Source organism: Amblyomma maculatum, chromosome 1 (assembly GCF_055883805.1).
Source record: "Amblyomma maculatum isolate TAMU_Amacu chromosome 1, ASM5588380v1, whole genome shotgun sequence".
Taxonomy (NCBI): domain Eukaryota; kingdom Metazoa; phylum Arthropoda; class Arachnida; order Ixodida; family Ixodidae; genus Amblyomma; species Amblyomma maculatum.
Window position 1 is genome coordinate 503,364,150 of NC_139344.1, and position 17,360 is coordinate 503,381,509.

A 17,360-nucleotide genomic window follows, 5' to 3' on the forward strand; every position below is an offset into this window, starting at 1 on the left:
GTGGAGAAATATGGGAGAGGCCTTCGCCCTGCAGTGGGTATAGTCAGGCTGATGATGATGATGATGATGATTCCGATCACAACTTCTAATCCCAAAAGCAAAGTGCTAGTTTGCAGCGCTTGCCGATTCGGCAATTTCTTGGTGACTAGTGATGTCGCGCGACCGGACCACCAGTCATTGCACGGACGTGCCACCTGGCAGCCACAACCTTACCAGAGCCATGGCAACGATTTCTCGCTCGCAACGTCGGCGCCGAAATCTCTGTTCAAAAAAGCTTTACCATCATCACGTTAAAAAAAGAGATAAGCTTTTTAGCCTTTGGCCGCCCTTACAAAAATAGATATTGAATTTCTGTTACGCACGTAATGTGTTTTTGATGAGTCATCAACCACTCAAAGGAGATTCAAGATTAGATGTGTTTTAACATCAGATCCGCAACAGACTTTCCTTTGAGATCACACAAGAAGTTTTGTGCTTGGAAAACGCAACAGTATTTTTGGGTAGGAGGTAATGTGGAAATACATTGACTTTCTCAAATGAGGAAAAGTGTATATCACTAAGTGAATGTATATACTTTACTATGTTTTCATTTCTGTTTAGCATGCACTGTAAAAACAAAAAACAACTTTTTGGATATTTGTTTCATTCAAAACACGCTTACACCCTGAGTCTTGGGTGTTTGTGCCATTGCAAATCACTTCTTGCGAAGCGAAGGGGTGCTATGTTTGGACAATATGCTTTAGGGTGTTACGGGCAAGGATATTGTTGTGTACGCGAACCGACGCACCGCCACACCGCCTCCAAGCAAACGGACGCACGGCCGCTCCATTTCCAATGCCTCCTTGCGCCTGCGAGCAGGCCGCTTCGGAAAGACCAGCAGGGGTACCCTGCCTGCGCCGACGACGACGCGCGGACGTAACCCGAGCCGTGCGTTGCCTCGGAACTGGACCGTCCTGGGAGCATGTGCGCGACCAGGGCACGAGAAGCAATGCCTTCTTTATAATGCATGATATTTTGCGTGTTTCTTAAGCTTTCGAGCTCCTTCTTGCTCTGCGTATAGATTAGCCGAGCCCTCAGTCATCGCATCGCTTCCCGATACGTTTAGATACAAATAAGATTTAGTTACCAGTAAAATAGTGTTGGCGCTTCTGCGCTTGCCGGTATTGAAGCTTGGTCGCACTTTTTTTCCTTAAAGGTTCGTGCTACAGCTCCGTGTTCAGCGAAAATTACGCCCAAGGTAGCAACCACCGAAGAGCCAGTGCTGATAAATTTGCCAGCGATGCCAAACTCGACATGTTAAAATGACTGCAGTGGACAAAATAGTGCGCATAGGTATCCAGAACATTAGATGCAAGTTGTAATGGTCAAGAATTTGCAATTGTTAGAGCAGCCGCAATGGCCTGTACACTTCGAAACATGCTTCGAAACAGCAAGTCCCTATCTTATGAATGCAGTCCAGACATAAGGAGCGAATACGTTACCCATACCCACAGTTCCCTGAGTGGCCGAGTGGTTAGCGTAGAAAGCTACGGAGTGAGGGGTACCGAGTTCGAATCGCGCCAGGGTGCAGCTTTTCCTTCGCTCAAGTTTTATTTCTTTTTTATTTTTTTAGCCTTTTTTAAAGTAGTTTATTTATTTTATTTCTTATTTACAGGACACTGCCGGCCTCAGTTTGAGGCCTTAGGCAGGAGTGGGCATATCAATAATACATCAAGAAAACGAACATAGAGAAAAATATCGCAAGAATTTAAGTGAGAAGAAGAGAAGAAATCCAGCAATAATAATAGTAACGAAAAGTAAAGCGCGACAAAAACAACAAGGCGCGTACACAGCAGCATGACACAACCACGCATGCTCAGTCACTTGAGAAAGAAACGAAATGTACAAACAATGAAAACAATCATGCATATGAAGCACTCAAGGCATTGCGCACAACGACACGATGGTAATTCTATTTTGCTTCAATACTGTTAAGCATGCCGCAGAATGACTGGACCGTCTGGCATTCCATTGTACTCGAGGTGAGCGCATTCCACTCACGTACTGTCCGTGGAAAAAACGAGTTTTTAAACACGTTAGTCCTGCAAGAAAATTCTTCAATTTTCTTCGAATGATTAGAACGTGTTGGGCGCTTAGAAACTAAATTAATGTACACATCCTTATCTATTCCCAGCATATCATGATATAGTAGGTACACATATATCAGTCTGTCCCTATACCGTCTCAATTTTAATGGCTCTAAGTTTGCGTTGTTTAGAAGAACCGTCGGAGATACTTGCCAGCTATAACAGTTGAATATAAATCTAACCGATTTTCTTTGAATGCTTTCTAACTGTGTTATGTTTTTCTGGGTATACGGGTCCCATACTACTGAGGCGCACTCAAGAATTGATCTAATGTACGTTTTGTACGCTAAAAGACGGATTTCTTGTGTTGATTGTCGAAGCGACCTCCTCAAGTAACCAAGCTTACGCATTGCTTTTTTTGAAATATATGACATATGCTCGTTCCATCTGAGGTCAGATGTAATTACGAGACCCAAGTATTTGTAGCTGCTGACCGTGGAGAGAATATTACCGCCAATGCTGTAAGAAAATTTTAAAGGGTTTCGTTTTCGCGTGATTGACATAGCGACCGTTTTCTTTGCATTCATAGTCATTTGCCATGTGGCGCACCATGCTTCCACACTGGCCAATGATGAATTCAAACAAACCTGGTCACTGCAGTTATTGATTTCTTGATATAGTATGCAGTCATCTGCAAATAACCTTATTTTCACGTTCACTACTTGTATCATGTCATTGACGAAGATAAGAAAGAAAAGGGGCCCAAGTACGGATCCCTGTGGAATGCCCGACTGTACCGGTGCTGAGTCAGAGCGCACACCATCAATAAACACACTCTGTCGCCGTGATGACAAATATGCAGAAATCCATGCAAGCAGCAGATCATTTTTAAGTATTGGCTGTAGTTTTAAAAGTAGTTTAGAATGAGACACGCGGTCAAATGCCTTTTCGAAATCTATGAATATCATATCAATTTGACCCTGCTTGTCTAAAATTGCTGCGAATTCGTGAATGGTTTCGAGAAGCTGCGTTGTTGTAGATAATCCCTTTCGAAACCCATGCTGCCTGGAATCAATTATGTTGTTGTCATTCAGAAAGACCGAAATATGTTTGAATATAATATGTTCAAGTGTTTTGGCGCATGTGGGCAGCAATGAAATTGGTCTGTACGAAGTGATAAGCGACCGGTTTTCTGTTTTGGGTATTGGGGTAACCTTTGCGTACTTCCAGTCATTTGGAAGTGCTGCGCACGATAAAGACTTATTAAACAGAATACACAAATACTTCGAGCACCACTCGGCGTATCTCAGAAGAAATGCAGTAGGTATGCCGTCCATTCCAGGCGATTTCTTGATATTTAGATTTAACAAGAGGGATAAAATGCCTTCTTCAGTCACTGAGATATTATCAATGGGTGGGCACTCAATTGAAGGATTAAAGGTTGGCTTTCGACCGTCATCATTCGTAAACATCGAACAAAAGAACTGATTGAAAGTCTTTGCAATCAAGCATTTATCTGTTACGGTTTCTCCGTCTATGCAGAAACTGGATAGGGGCTGTTTTTTCGAAGAAAAGTGTCGCCAAAACTTTGCAGGGGAGGAAAGCAGATAATTCTTCCAAGATACACTTTATTCCTTTGCATTTTTAATGGCCATTTTTAGTTGGAGGCGTAAGTTAGAAAGTTTAATGGTGCTAATCTCTGTTGGACGCTGACGGTGTTGTTTTCTTATTCGTTTAGCTTTCCGCCCTATCCGTACTATTTTCTTCGTCATCCATGGACGTTTGCGCTGCTGTATACTTAGTTTCGTGGAAACAAAGTTCTTAACGCATTTCAGGACTAGGTTCTTAAAGAAAGACCATAGCTCGTTCACGCAGCATGTGCTTGATTCAGAAAGCGAGATAAAATCCGACAGCGACCTATCCATGGCGTCTAAAATATCGACGTCTTCAGCGCGCGAAAAGTTTGGAACGAAACTTTTTTTTCTTTCAATGTCAGTGGTACAGCGAAGTTGAACTGTTAAATATATCATTTTGTGGTCAGATATTCCATCAAAAATATGTACTTCGGGATTACGGTTGAGCACTGCATTGCTTACAAGAAATAGGTCTAAAATTGAAGCTGTCTCGTTTTGAATTCTGGTGGGCACTTTTACCAACTGAGCCAAGTCATGAAATATTACGAGGTCAACAAAAGGTTCAGCTTTGCTTGTAAGGGGTTCGGGAAAATCGCTACTCCAGTTTATTGACGGCATATTGAAGTCGCCACCCAAGAGGACATTGCAAGAATAGCTTTGAATGGAACAAAGAAATTCGTTTAGCTCAGAAAAAAAGTTTTCTTGTGTAGGTGGACGATAAAAGCCACCCACAATTAAATTGTGCTCATCGAATTGTACTTTAATGATGACGCACTCGATTGCAGGTATATCAGGTAACTTTGAGACAAGTAATGATTGTTAGTAAATAATTGCAACCCCTCCGCCTCGCGAATTTCTATCTTTCCGGTGAATTCCGTAACCTGGTGGTGTTATTTCGTCGTCGGAGATATCAGAGTGAAGCCAAGTTTCTGTAACTATAAGAATATGCGGTTGGTGCGTCATAATAATACTTTCAATGTCATCTGATTTATTAATGATGCTGCGTGCGTTAACGTTGAGGCAACGGAGTGGCTTTTTGACGTGGGTTTCGGTTCACTGGGGCGGTGACGGTGGGTTATGTGCCTCTACTGTTGGTCTGCTTGTGGGAATCCTTCCGTTACTTGCACTATCCCAAAGGAACAGTTCGCCGTTAATTCTAATTTTGTCGTACACTAGTTGCACTTTCCCTCCAGCTGCTCTAATTTCCGAAGTACTATCCCAGAGTTTCTTTCTTTTGAGCCTTGTATGTGCTGAAAAATCTTCCGAAACTGAAAATGCTGTATCCTTCAATTTGGAACAATTCTTTAGAATGGTCATTTTTTCGCGGTGGTCGAAGAGCTTAATTATTACCGGGCGTGGTCGAGTCCCTTGTTTGCGCCCAATCCTATGTATACGCTCTACCGAAGACACCTGCACTCCAAGGGTGTTCTCAAACACGCCCTCAATCACAGCTTCCTTCAAATCGTCTTGAGTTTCTTCATCTTTTTCTTTGACCTCGAAAACTAGAAGGTTGTTCCTCCGGGAACGGTCCTCTAGGTCAATAAATTTGTCTTGCAAGCTGCGGACAGTTTTTTCGAGACCAGAGACTTTTTTGCTAATTTCCTTAACAGCCGATGCTGACTCCTCAATCACCTTTAGCTTCATTTCAATTTCTTCTAACCTCTTTTCAATTTTCTTTTGCCCATTAAGTATTTCGGCTAGCATTTCCTCAGTAGTGGGCCCAGGATTCGGCTCTACATCTCCAGAAAGCATTAGTAACGAAAGCACAAAATCACGAACAACCAAGCACAGTGTACATAGGATTGGTGGGCACGTCAGCTGGATGAAGCATCTATCGCTAGATTTAACAGTAGAAGACTTGTTACTGACCTGCATGTAAAAAAGCAACGGGTTTAACATGCTGTCAGGCGGCCAGCCAACGTGCCCACTGGAAGACGTTGATGGTGGCTGGCTTCTTATATAGGCTCTTGATGATGTCGATGGGCCTGGACGCATTGACGTCCAGCGATCGTCATGGTGCGGCGGCTCGTACGCGCAGACTCCGTAGGTGGCTGGTATTGTGATGACCAAGCACGCTGAATCTTGCAATGCGCTGACCGATGTTGTGCCAAACAGGAAGAACTGCATGTAAAAAAGCAACGGGTTGGACATGCTGTCAGGCGGCCAGCCAACGTGCCCACTGGAAGACGTTGATGGTGGCTGGCTTCTTATATAGGCTCTTGATGATGTCGATGGACCTGGACGCATTGACGTCCAGCGATCGTCATGGTGCGGCGGCTCGTACGCGCAGACTCCGTAGGTGGCTGGTATTGTGATGACCAAGCACGCTGAATCTTGCAATGCGCTGACCGATGTTGTGCCAAACAGGAAGAACTGCATGTAAAAAAGCAACGGGTTGGACATGCTGTCAGGCGGCCAGCCAACGTGCCCACTGGAAGACGTTGATGGTGGCTGGCTTCTTATATAGGCTCTTGATGATGTCGATGGGCCTGGACGCATTGACGTCCAGCGATCGTCATGGTGCGGCGGCTCGTACGCGCAGACTCCGTAGGTGGCTGGTATTGTGATGACCAAGCACGCTGAATCTTGCAATGCGCTGACCGATGTTGTGCCAAACAGGAAGAACTGCATGTAAAAAAGCAACGGGTTGGACATGCTGTCAGGCGGCCAGCCAACGTGCCCACTGGAAGACGTTGATGGTGGCTGGCTTCTTATATAGGCTCTTGATGATGTCGATGGGCCTGGACGCATTGACGTCCAGCGATCGTCATGGTGCGGCGGCTCGTACGCGCAGACTCCGTAGGTGGCTGGTATTGTGATGACCAAGCACGCTGAATCTTGCAATGCGCTGACCGATGTTGTGCCAAACAGGAAGAACTGCATGTAAAAAAGCAACGGGTTGGACATGCTGTCAGGCGGCCAGCCAACGTGCCCACTGGAAGACGTTGATGGTGGCTGGCTTCTTATATAGGCTCTTGATGATGTCGATGGGCCTGGACGCATTGACGTCCAGCGATCGTCATGGTGTGGCGGCTCGTACGCGCAGACTCCGTAGGTGGCTGGTATTGTGATGACCAAGCACGCTGAATCTTGCAATGCGCTGACCGATGTTGTGCCAAACAGGAAGAACTGCATGTAAAAAAGCAACGGGTTGGACATGCTGTCAGGCGGCCAGCCAACGTGCCCACTGGAAGACGTTGATGGTGGCTGGCTTCTTATATAGGCTCTTGATGATGTCGATGGGCCTGGACGCATTGACGTCCAGCGATCGTCATGGTGCGGCGGCTCGTACGCGCAGACTCCGTAGGTGGCTGGTATTGTGATGACCAAGCACGCTGAATCTTGCAATGCGCTGACCGATGTTGTGCCAAACAGGAAGAACTGCATGTAAAAAAGCAACGGGTTGGACATGCTGTCAGGCGGCCAGCCAACGTGCCCACTGGAAGACGTTGATGGTGGCTGGCTTCTTATATAGGCTCTTGATGATGTCGATGGGCCTGGATGCATTGACGTCCAGCGATCGTCATGGTGCGGCGGCTCGTACGCGCAGACTCCGTAGGTGGCTGGTATTGTGATGACCAAGCACGCTGAATCTTGCAATGCGCTGACCGATGTTGTGCCAAACAGGAAGAACTGCATGTAAAAAAGCAACGGGTTGGACATGCTGTCAGGCGGCCAGCCAACGTGCCCACTGGAAGACGTTGATGGTGGCTGGCTTCTTATATAGGCTCTTGATGATGTCGATGGGCCTGGACGCATTGACGTCCAGCGATCGTCATGGTGCGGCGGCTCGTACGCGCAGACTCCGTAGGTGGCTGGTATTGTGATGACCAAGCACGCTGAATCTTGCAATGCGCTGACCGATGTTGTGCCAAACAGGAAGAACTGCATGTAAAAAAGCAACGGGTTGGACATGCTGTCAGGCGGCCAGCCAACGTGCCCACTGGAAGACGTTGATGGTGGCTGGCTTCTTATATAGGCTCTTGATGATGTCGATGGGCCTGGACGCATTGACGTCCAGCGATCGTCATGGTGAGGCGGCTCGTACGCGCAGACTCCGTAGGTGGCTGGTATTGTGATGACCAAGCACGCTGAATCTTGCAATGCGCTGACCGATGTTGTGCCAAACAGGAAGAACTGCATGTAAAAAAGCAACGGGTTGGACATGCTGTCAGGCGGCCAGCCAACGTGCCCACTGGAAGACGTTGATGGTGGCTGGCTTCTTATATAGGCTCTTGATGATGTCGATGGGCCTGGACGCATTGACGTCCAGCGATCGTCATGGTGCGGCGGCTCGTACGCGCAGACTCCGTAGGTGGCTGGTATTGTGATGACCAAGCACGCTGAATCTTGCAATGCGCTGACCGATGTTGTGCCAAACAGGAAGAACTGCATGTAAAAAAGCAACGGGTTGGACATGCTGTCAGGCGGCCAGCCAACGTGCCCACTGGAAGACGTTGATGGTGGCTGGCTTCTTATATAGGCTCTTGATGATGTCGATGGGCCTGGACGCATTGACGTCCAGCGATCGTCATGGTGCGGCGGCTCGTACGCGCAGACTCCGTAGGTGGCTGGTATTGTGATGACCAAGCACGCTGAATCTTGCAATGCGCTGACCGATGTTGTGCCAAACAGGAAGAACTGCATGTAAAAAAGCAACGGGTTGGACATGCTGTCAGGCGGCCAGCCAACGTGCCCACTGGAAGACGTTGATGGTGGCTGGCTTCTTATATAGGCTCTTGATGATGTCGATGGGCCTGGACGCATTGACGTCCAGCGATCGTCATGGTGCGGCGGCTCGTACGCGCAGACTCCGTAGGTGGCTGGTATTGTGATGACCAAGCACGCTGAATCTTGCAATGCGCTGACCGATGTTGTGCCAAACAGGAAGAACTGCATGTAAAAAAGCAACGGGTTGGACATGCTGTCAGGCGGCCAGCCAACGTGCCCACTGGAAGACGTTGATGGTGGCTGGCTTCTTATATAGGCTCTTGATGATGTCGATGGGCCTGGACGCATTGACGTCCAGCGATCGTCATGGTGCGGCGGCTCGTACGCGCAGACTCCGTAGGTGGCTGGTATTGTGATGACCAAGCACGCTGAATCTTGCAATGCGCTGACCGATGTTGTGCCAAACAGGAAGAACTGCATGTAAAAAAGCAACGGGTTTAACATGCTGTCAGGCGGCCAGCCAACGTGCCCACTGGAAGACGTTGATGGTGGCTGGCTTCTTATATAGGCTCTTGATGATGTCGATGGGCCTGGACGCATTGACGTCCAGCGATCGTCATGGTGCGGCGGCTCGTACGCGCAGACTCCGTAGGTGGCTGGTATTGTGATGACCAAGCACGCTGAATCTTGCAATGCGCTGACCGATGTTGTGCCAAACAGGAAGAACTGCATGTAAAAAAGCAACGGGTTGGACATGCTGTCAGGCGGCCAGCCAACGTGCCCACTGGAAGACGTTGATGGTGGCTGGCTTCTTATATAGGCTCTTGATGATGTGATGGGCCTGGACGCATTGACGTCCAGCGATCGTCATGGTGCGGCGGCTCGTACGCGCAGACTCCGTAGGTGGCTGGTATTGTGATGACCAAGCACGCTGAATCTTGCAATGCGCTGACCGATGTTGTGCCAAACAGGAAGAACTGCATGTAAAAAAGCAACGGGTTGGACATGCTGTCAGGCGGCCAGCCAACGTGCCCACTGGAAGACGTTGATGGTGGCTGGCTTCTTATATAGGCTCTTGATGATGTCGATGGGCCTGGACGCATTGACGTCCAGCGATCGTCATGGTGCGGCGGCTCGTACGCGCAGACTCCGTAGGTGGCTGGTATTGTGATGACCAAGCACGCTGAATCTTGCAATGCGCTGACCGATGTTGTGCCAAACAGGAAGAACTGCATGTAAAAAAGCAACGGGTTGGACATGCTGTCAGGCGGCCAGCCAACGTGCCCACTGGAAGACGTTGATGGTGGCTGGCTTCTTATATAGGCTCTTGATGATGTCGATGGGCCTGGACGCATTGACGTCCAGCGATCGTCATGGTGCGGCGGCTCGTACGCGCAGACTCCGTAGGTGGCTGGTATTGTGATGACCAAGCACGCTGAATCTTGCAATGCGCTGACCGATGTTGTGCCAAACAGGAAGAACTGCATGTAAAAAAGCAACGGGTTGGACATGCTGTCAGGCGGCCAGCCAACGTGCCCACTGGAAGACGTTGATGGTGGCTGGCTTCTTATATAGGCTCTTGATGATGTCGATGGGCCTGGACGCATTGACGTCCAGCGATCGTCATGGTGCGGTGGCTCGTACGCGCAGACTCCGTAGGTGGCTGGTATTGTGATGACCAAGCACGCTGAATCTTGCAATGCGCTGACCGATGTTGTGCCAAACAGGAAGAACTGCATGTAAAAAAGCAACGGGTTGGACATGCTGTCAGGCGGCCAGCCAACGTGCCCACTGAGTTGAGGTGCTTCGCTACGTTTTAGCTTTTACTTTTTATCCAAAAGTGCTCATTGGTCAACACTCATGAACAACACACAAGAAATGCACACATTAGGTACCAACCAGAAACACGGTGGCCAACTTTCTTATGAAACTCATCAAAAATGCATCAAGAAAATGTATAGAAATGTTAATGTGCATGATGAGAAATGTAATTACCATTTATTCAGAAACTACGTCAATGGGGATGCGGAGTTTGTGTGATTTGAACTTATTTGAAGAATCTTACTTTACCCTTTGAATCGGCTATGTATGTATTTCTGGCTGCAGGAACTATGCTTTTTTTTTAGAAGGGTAGATACTTGGGCTTGTTGGTACATGATCGAATGGAACAAAATGTAGCGCACCAAGACAAGGACAGAGAAAGAAGACACACACAGCGCTATGGTCGCTTTTTTTTTAATTTGCTTGCACGTTTAAGATGAGACACCGGCTACTCCTGCATGTCGTCAACAACTGAAATGCGATGTGACTGTATTGCATGTTTTCCGGAAAAGCGAACATATCTCGCAATGCGGAGAAGTACTGCCTATATGCACCGTAATCTCTTACTTGGCCTCCTGCACCTTGTAGCCTTGGTGGCTGACCAGTGGATAGCGGTTTTCTGACCGCGTTCCTTCAGAAGTGCCGTCTTGGACTGGTAGGAAGGTTTCAGTAGAAATGCTTCGAGGAAATCAGGTGGCAGTACTCACATTTTCGAATCGTTTGAATTTTAAAGCATTTCGATACTTTAATCTTCTTCTCTACCAAGAAACAAGCCTTCCATACAGAAATAAGCGTCGGTAGTATCCTCTAGCAGTGATTTATCCGTCTTAGTTTTATATCTGTTCAGTGCTCTTGTAAAAACATTCGGAGGAAGCACTGCATGGTAGCTTTCATGGCACGTTTCTTATCTTGATGAAAAGCCCGAAATGTAAAGCTGGCGCTAAATATTTTTCCCAGCATAAGTTAGCTTTAAAGCAATAAAGGAATGCTGACAAAGCAATATCATTTGAAAGTTTCCTGCATATTTTTCCCGCCCGAACACGTTCAATATCCATAAAAAAAAATGATCTGCGTGCATTGCTTCCGGGCAGCATTGCAGGCCCGTATTAGAACAGCGGCCTTTATTTGTTCCAGTTCTCGATGAGAAGAAGAGCTATGCCTTCTCGGTCTGTGCACTCTTGCGCGCAGCAACACACGGGCGGCTACAACAACCTGCGCTACCGGCACCAGTCGCTGCCGATGTACGTGGCTCCCCAGCAGCAGACGCCCTACCTGGTGCATCAAAGGGCGACGTGGGCACCCTACCCTGGAACTTCCAACACGCAGGCAAGTCGCACCCGGAGCCACATGCCCTCGCAGGCAAGGCTTTTCTTTGCGCCCTTTATGCACGGCCCGTTTCCTACAGACACGGGGAGCTAGGCACTCGAACCTTTCGAATTGCGTGCAGTGTCCAGGATACACCACATGGGGATACTCAATGTCACCGACAATAAAAAACATTTTTATACATATTTATACTTATAGAAAAGCAATAATTATAATCACTTTATGGTTTAAAATCTAGCTTCAATATTTCCTGCTTTTATCCCACCACCCCTAATTTCTACTTGTCCATAGGTGTCGGGTGGGTATGAGTAAGCTTAGCATATGATCAGGGATTATGAAGAAAAAATTGGCCTGCCTGCACTAACCCCGCCAACATCAGTGTACTGTACGTGTACCAAGCTCAATCCACGCGAAACTTTTATACTCCCGCCACTATCTCACTCAGTTAGGCATAAATCACGCTTGTCACAATAGAGGGTCCATCTACACCTTGATGCTGATACTCTCGTTCTATTTAGTCACCATGGAAATGCTGATTTTGGATCTGTACTTCAAGGCTCCTTTGTAGCCCGCGAGCAAAAAAAAAAGTAATCGCATTGGGGGAAATGGCTGTTCGAACATATTTAGTACATTTCCTTGGTGTATATAACGTGAGCAAATCGATCCTTGCTTCCCAAATATAATCAAATCTACTTCGAAGTACGACCCAATAACATTTACCCATCGCAAGTCTTGTGCCATTTTGCGATGACTCGCGTCCATCGACACTCGCTACTTCTCACATTTTTTTTGTTACCTGCCCGGTGGCGTACTTTGGGCCTCGTTTGTAATGCTTTCGGAAAGGTCGTGTAAATTCTCGTCCTATGTCTCCCTCCTTTCATCATCGCTCCCTCAGTTTTCCTCCTTCGCTTCCACCAACGTTCTTAGATATATCTAGTAACGTTGGCTCGATTTTTATTCTCCTCCTCGATTTTTCCCCTTTCAATCATCTTTTGTTATCATATTGTCATTCCTTCCTCAGTTCACACCTCCCCATTTACTGAAGAAGTGATTTCACGTAGCGGTACTTACCAGGTTCCTGAATAGACCTGCCTAGTGCAAAGGCACATTCGTCACGGAACACACTATCCTGGAGGTCTTCGCAGGGGCTACCAATCACCAGTAAGCGGCTCTGTACGTATGTATGTATGTATATATATATATATATATATATATATATATATATATATATATATATATATATATATATATATATGCCATGCAGTTTTTAACCTTTCAATATGCGGTCGAGATTGCGTGTCGGAGAGTACTTTTCACTCAGTGCCCCAATAAGCTGGAGATTATGGACAATTAAGAATTTTTGTGCGTACGAGCGTTATGAGATAGGATGGGCCAGAGTAGAACTTATGGATTCACAAAACAGGGAAAGTGTCGTCTTCCGCAAATGAAGACTGGCATGGATGACAATTTGATGTCTGCAGCTTGGGCGTATAATATCCCCTTAAGCATTTTAACGCGCACGCAAACACGCGTACAGGTGGCAACAAAGACACACTGTTCACTTGTAAAAACATTTGCATGTTACCTGATGAAAATTGACAGCTGTGGTGTGCGTAGAGTTTCGTAGCTCCTAGTGAGGTTTCTTATCAACAAATAATGATTATTTTTATCCCATAGACAATTCCGGATTGCAATTAGAGCAAACCAGTGCGCTCAATTATATATGCTCACCAGTACCTTCAAGGTTCCGTGATTTCCGATCACCTCAGGTGTGCGCCGCATCAATGTACAAGTAACTGCATCGAGCTTAACAATTTACTATTATCGAATTCTGAGGAGCGATCAGTGAATAAACCGATTTTGTAGAGTACGTCACTGATTGGTACCGGGAATGCCATCCCTGCAGCTGAGAAGTTCACCGCAGGATCCTTACCCGAAATTTTAAATAATTATTCCTCTCACGGCAGCGCGAAATATAATACAAACCTTGCTGAAGCAAGGGCAGGTTTTTTTTTTTTTTCAGTTTTCGATACCAGGGCCTTTGAAGTTGCTGGAAAGTCAATCGTCGTGCTCTGATTTCAGCCAGGCTGACGCGTAACAGCTTGCTTGCACCTAGCAAAGCCTAAGCAGCGATCTGCTTTGATGGCCTCAAAAGCGCAACATACCGATGAACGAAGCGACTTCTATCGAGAAACATTGGGCCGTCATGGCTGTACTTGCGGGGGAAAAAGTGCCAGGAGCAAGTTTCAATGATGACGGCTGTCTTTTATTAGCAGTTGTTTTACATCTTCGCAGTGTCTCATAATTCTGGGACTTCCTTCAGAACGGTCTAGTGAAAGGTCTTGTGTACACCAGCACAGCACTCCGGGACCTTTTGTCGCAAGCCGTACCTACATTAAAGTGGCGTACATATTGTATTTGCTTTGAATAATCGGCCAAATGCGTTATGAGATGGTTTCTGGCTCAGCAATCAAGTATCTTCTCTACTTGAGGCCGGAATCCAAAAAAGCTTTCCTTTTGTAATTCTTGTCGAAAACTGGCTGTAACCCAAAACATAAATTGGCTCCATTTATCGAACGCTGCCAGTGATTTCAGTCCTACAAGTCCAGGAGAATAGTTTTTCCATGGCGAGCTGGTCTGGGTGGGGAGGGGAATTAAATAGATTATTTGGTTTGTTGACACAGTTGATTTTCAGCCTACATATTTCGTGTTCCCGTTTCTTTCATATAAAATGTCCTACTTCTTTTATCACGGCGCCCGCGTTTCAGTGGAGGCCAGCCTGAAATCATAGCTGCTTATACCCTGAATGGAAAGCCCATCTGCACGTTAACAACTCCTCGGTGCTGGGAATTACTGGACCCCTTCACAACGATGTCCCTCATAGTTAGGTCATTTTTGGACATTAATTAGCGCGAAACGGTAAAATTTAACACGTTCGCACTCTTTCAGGGTGTTTTTTTCAGTCTAGTCACTACGATTTTTAACGCTGGTGGCAGCACACGGTGGGGCGTTGCTAAATGCGCTGTCGAAGGCAGAAGGGGCATGGCTGCACAAGGTCGTCGTGCGTGGCGCCGCTATATAGCCTCTATAGCGCCGCGGTGGCCGCGTTTCTAATGGGAACCCCTTCATCGCATGAGCGCTATGCGAATCCTGCTTTCGAACATGCACACGCCAGCAGCACAAGTACTGCAACCGGGTCTTGCAGCTTTACATTACCTTTTCACAAAAAGGTCAAGCAAGCATTCATCTTTCAGTGGACTACAGATATTCGACGCTATGTTTACGAAAATAAGTTCCCTGTTCTCGTTATTTGCTCTACCAAATACTTTGCGAATTTCCGGTTACGAGGCATTTCCTTCGCCAACACTCAACAGACCCAGCAAAGTCGTCGTCTACGTACGACGTGAACTAACATATGTGCTCCACTCTGTTCCCCCGAACAATGACAACCAGTATGTGTGTTTGACCGTGAAGTGTCGCGCCCTGACATTTACGCTAGTGGTTGCCTACCTGGCACCATCAAGTCACTTCGACGATGACAGATTAAGGAATCTTATAGCCATCACTTCTGGACCATGGATAATCACAGATGACTTTAACGCTCACCACCCCGTTTGGGGAGGCGTTCGGATGAACTCTAAAGGCATCTGCGAGAACTTCTGCGAGAACGACGCCATCCGGAACTGAAGGCAAGTTATTGACCTTGGGAGACACGCTCGTGCCGGAAAAGTTCCAAAAGGTGCTGAAGCAAGGCCCGAAGTTTTGTGTGCAGCCCACCCTTGGCAAGGAAGAGAAGTTGTCGCTTGGAAGGTCTGTGTCTCGCCAGGCCAAAAGAGAGGAGCAGCCGAGGTACATGGTTGATTGTGTGGAGGCTATGAAGGGGACTGAGGGGGGGGGGGGAGGGGGGGGGGGGCATGTGAAGGGGTACAGCTTTGCCCGGCTGGTGAATTTCCTGTCATCTGAAGATTTGAGGCTATTGGTTTCCGATAAGGAAGGTCATTTTGTTGCTGTGCCAGGGAATATTTTCACTGAAAAAGCAGGGGCTGCCGTCGCAAAAAACTTCAAAAAAGTCCGACTTAACATTAATAGGCAAAAGAGTGAAGCTTTGAGGTTATTGCAGGAAATGAATTTGGAACGCCTTCGGGAGTCTGTTAACAAGTCAGAGAGAAACTGTTTAGAAATTTTCTTTTCTGCCAAAACCCACAAGCCGGGAATTCCTTTCAGATGCATAGTTACGGAACGCGCCTCCTGGCAACACTCCGTATCGGGTTTCTTGCAGAAATGTTTGGACACGCTTGTAGTTGATGACCCTTTCTTGGTTTCTAATTCAGTGGCCATTGTAGAGTATTTGCAGTGTCATAACCCTGGCTCAATTGGAATGTTCAGCATTGACGTCCAAGATTTGTTTTATTCTCTTCCTCAGGATAGGCTCCTGCAGTATGTTAGAAATTGTATAACGATTGATAATGATGAAGAAGAGTTTATTTCGGCTTGTGGGGTGTCTGTTGAATCTTTTTTGGAACTGTTAATGTTTTATTTGCAGTCGACTTTTGTGGAATGGGAGGGTGAACTGTATGCTCAAAAAGCGGGGGTGTGCATTGGTTCAAAAGTAGCACCCGTACTAAGTAATATTTTTCTTTGCTATGTGGATAGGGAAATAAAAATTAGCTTGGGGGTAGGTGTAAAACAGGTTTTTAGGTATGTTGATGATTATTTATATTTTTGTGCAGGGGGACTTAATGGGGCAGGTTGGTGAAATTTTGAGGGTCTTTGATAGTTGCGGGTAGGGTTTGAAGTTTACTTTCGAGGTACGGAGCGGCAAGGAGTTGCAATTTTTAGATTTAAGGTTAGTATTGAAGTTAGATCATGTATGCTGGGCTTTCCGGCAGCGTTCGGAGAAGCCGTTACTTAGTTACAAATCAGCCCACTCAAAATTGGTAAAATGTGCTATAGCTGTCGCGTGCTTGGGGTCTGCCCTTTCAAAATCGTGTGAGCATGAAATGATTAGTAGTTTTGGACAGCAGATTGACAGATTAAGATTGGCGGCATATCCGGATCAGGTAATCTCGCTTGCCTGTAAAAAAATTTTAAGAAAACTAAAGTTGGTAGATAGCTCTCAGCCACAGGAGCAGGGCAGTAGAAAGAAGTACGCAGTTATCTCGTACGTACACCGGTTGTCACATAGGTTAAGGAACATAGGATCAAGATATGGTGTTGATATAGTATTTTCAGCCCCAAAAAAACTTGCCAAGATATGTGCCATAGTGGACAGAAGAATGAAGAATCAACAAAAAATAAGCGAGAGGAGGTCGTGTAAAATAAATCACCAGGTTAAGTTCGTACCATGTGCTGAAGGCGTGGTGTATGACATTGAATTTCCTTGCGGAAAGAGGTAATATAGGCCAAACAGGTAAATGTATCAACACCCGTCTACGCCAACATAAGGCATCTTTGATAAATGCCCCATCTTCGAACCTTGCCCTGCACTACAGGGACTGCCCTTTAAATAATGATCCGAGATATCCTGATAAAAAACTATGCACGCCTCTTTTTAACAACACTAATGTAATCTACAGGCATAAGGATAAACTAACCAGGGAGTTATCGGAAGCCTATCACATCCATAGAAAAGGGGATAGTTGCGTGAGCACGCCATCGGTGCTTCTGCATGACACTGAGATTGTATATTTGGATTCCCATGATTAGACTGATGCTTGTTTGGGAGCGCATGCGTCCGTGTTCTTGAGAAAAAGTGTATATTACCTTGCCTTTTTCGAATAAACTTCAGTTGTTAAATAAGTACTTTCTTCTGGGCGAGTTGGTTCATATTAGCAAAAGGTAA

At 46.4% G+C, this 17,360-nt stretch overlaps 1 protein-coding gene across 1 annotated transcript; it reads right to left on the bottom strand.

Annotated features, from left to right (window-relative positions):
• Nucleotides 1–3,926: 3,926 nt before the first annotated feature.
• Nucleotides 3,927–5,928, bottom strand: LOC146210343 (uncharacterized). Its single transcript, XM_084575505.1, has one exon. It carries the CDS (start codon nucleotides 5,849–5,851, stop codon nucleotides 4,754–4,756), a length of 1,098 nt encoding a protein of 365 aa, XP_084431631.1. The 5' UTR covers nucleotides 5,852–5,928; the 3' UTR covers nucleotides 3,927–4,753.
• Nucleotides 5,929–17,360: the final 11,432 nt, after the last annotated feature.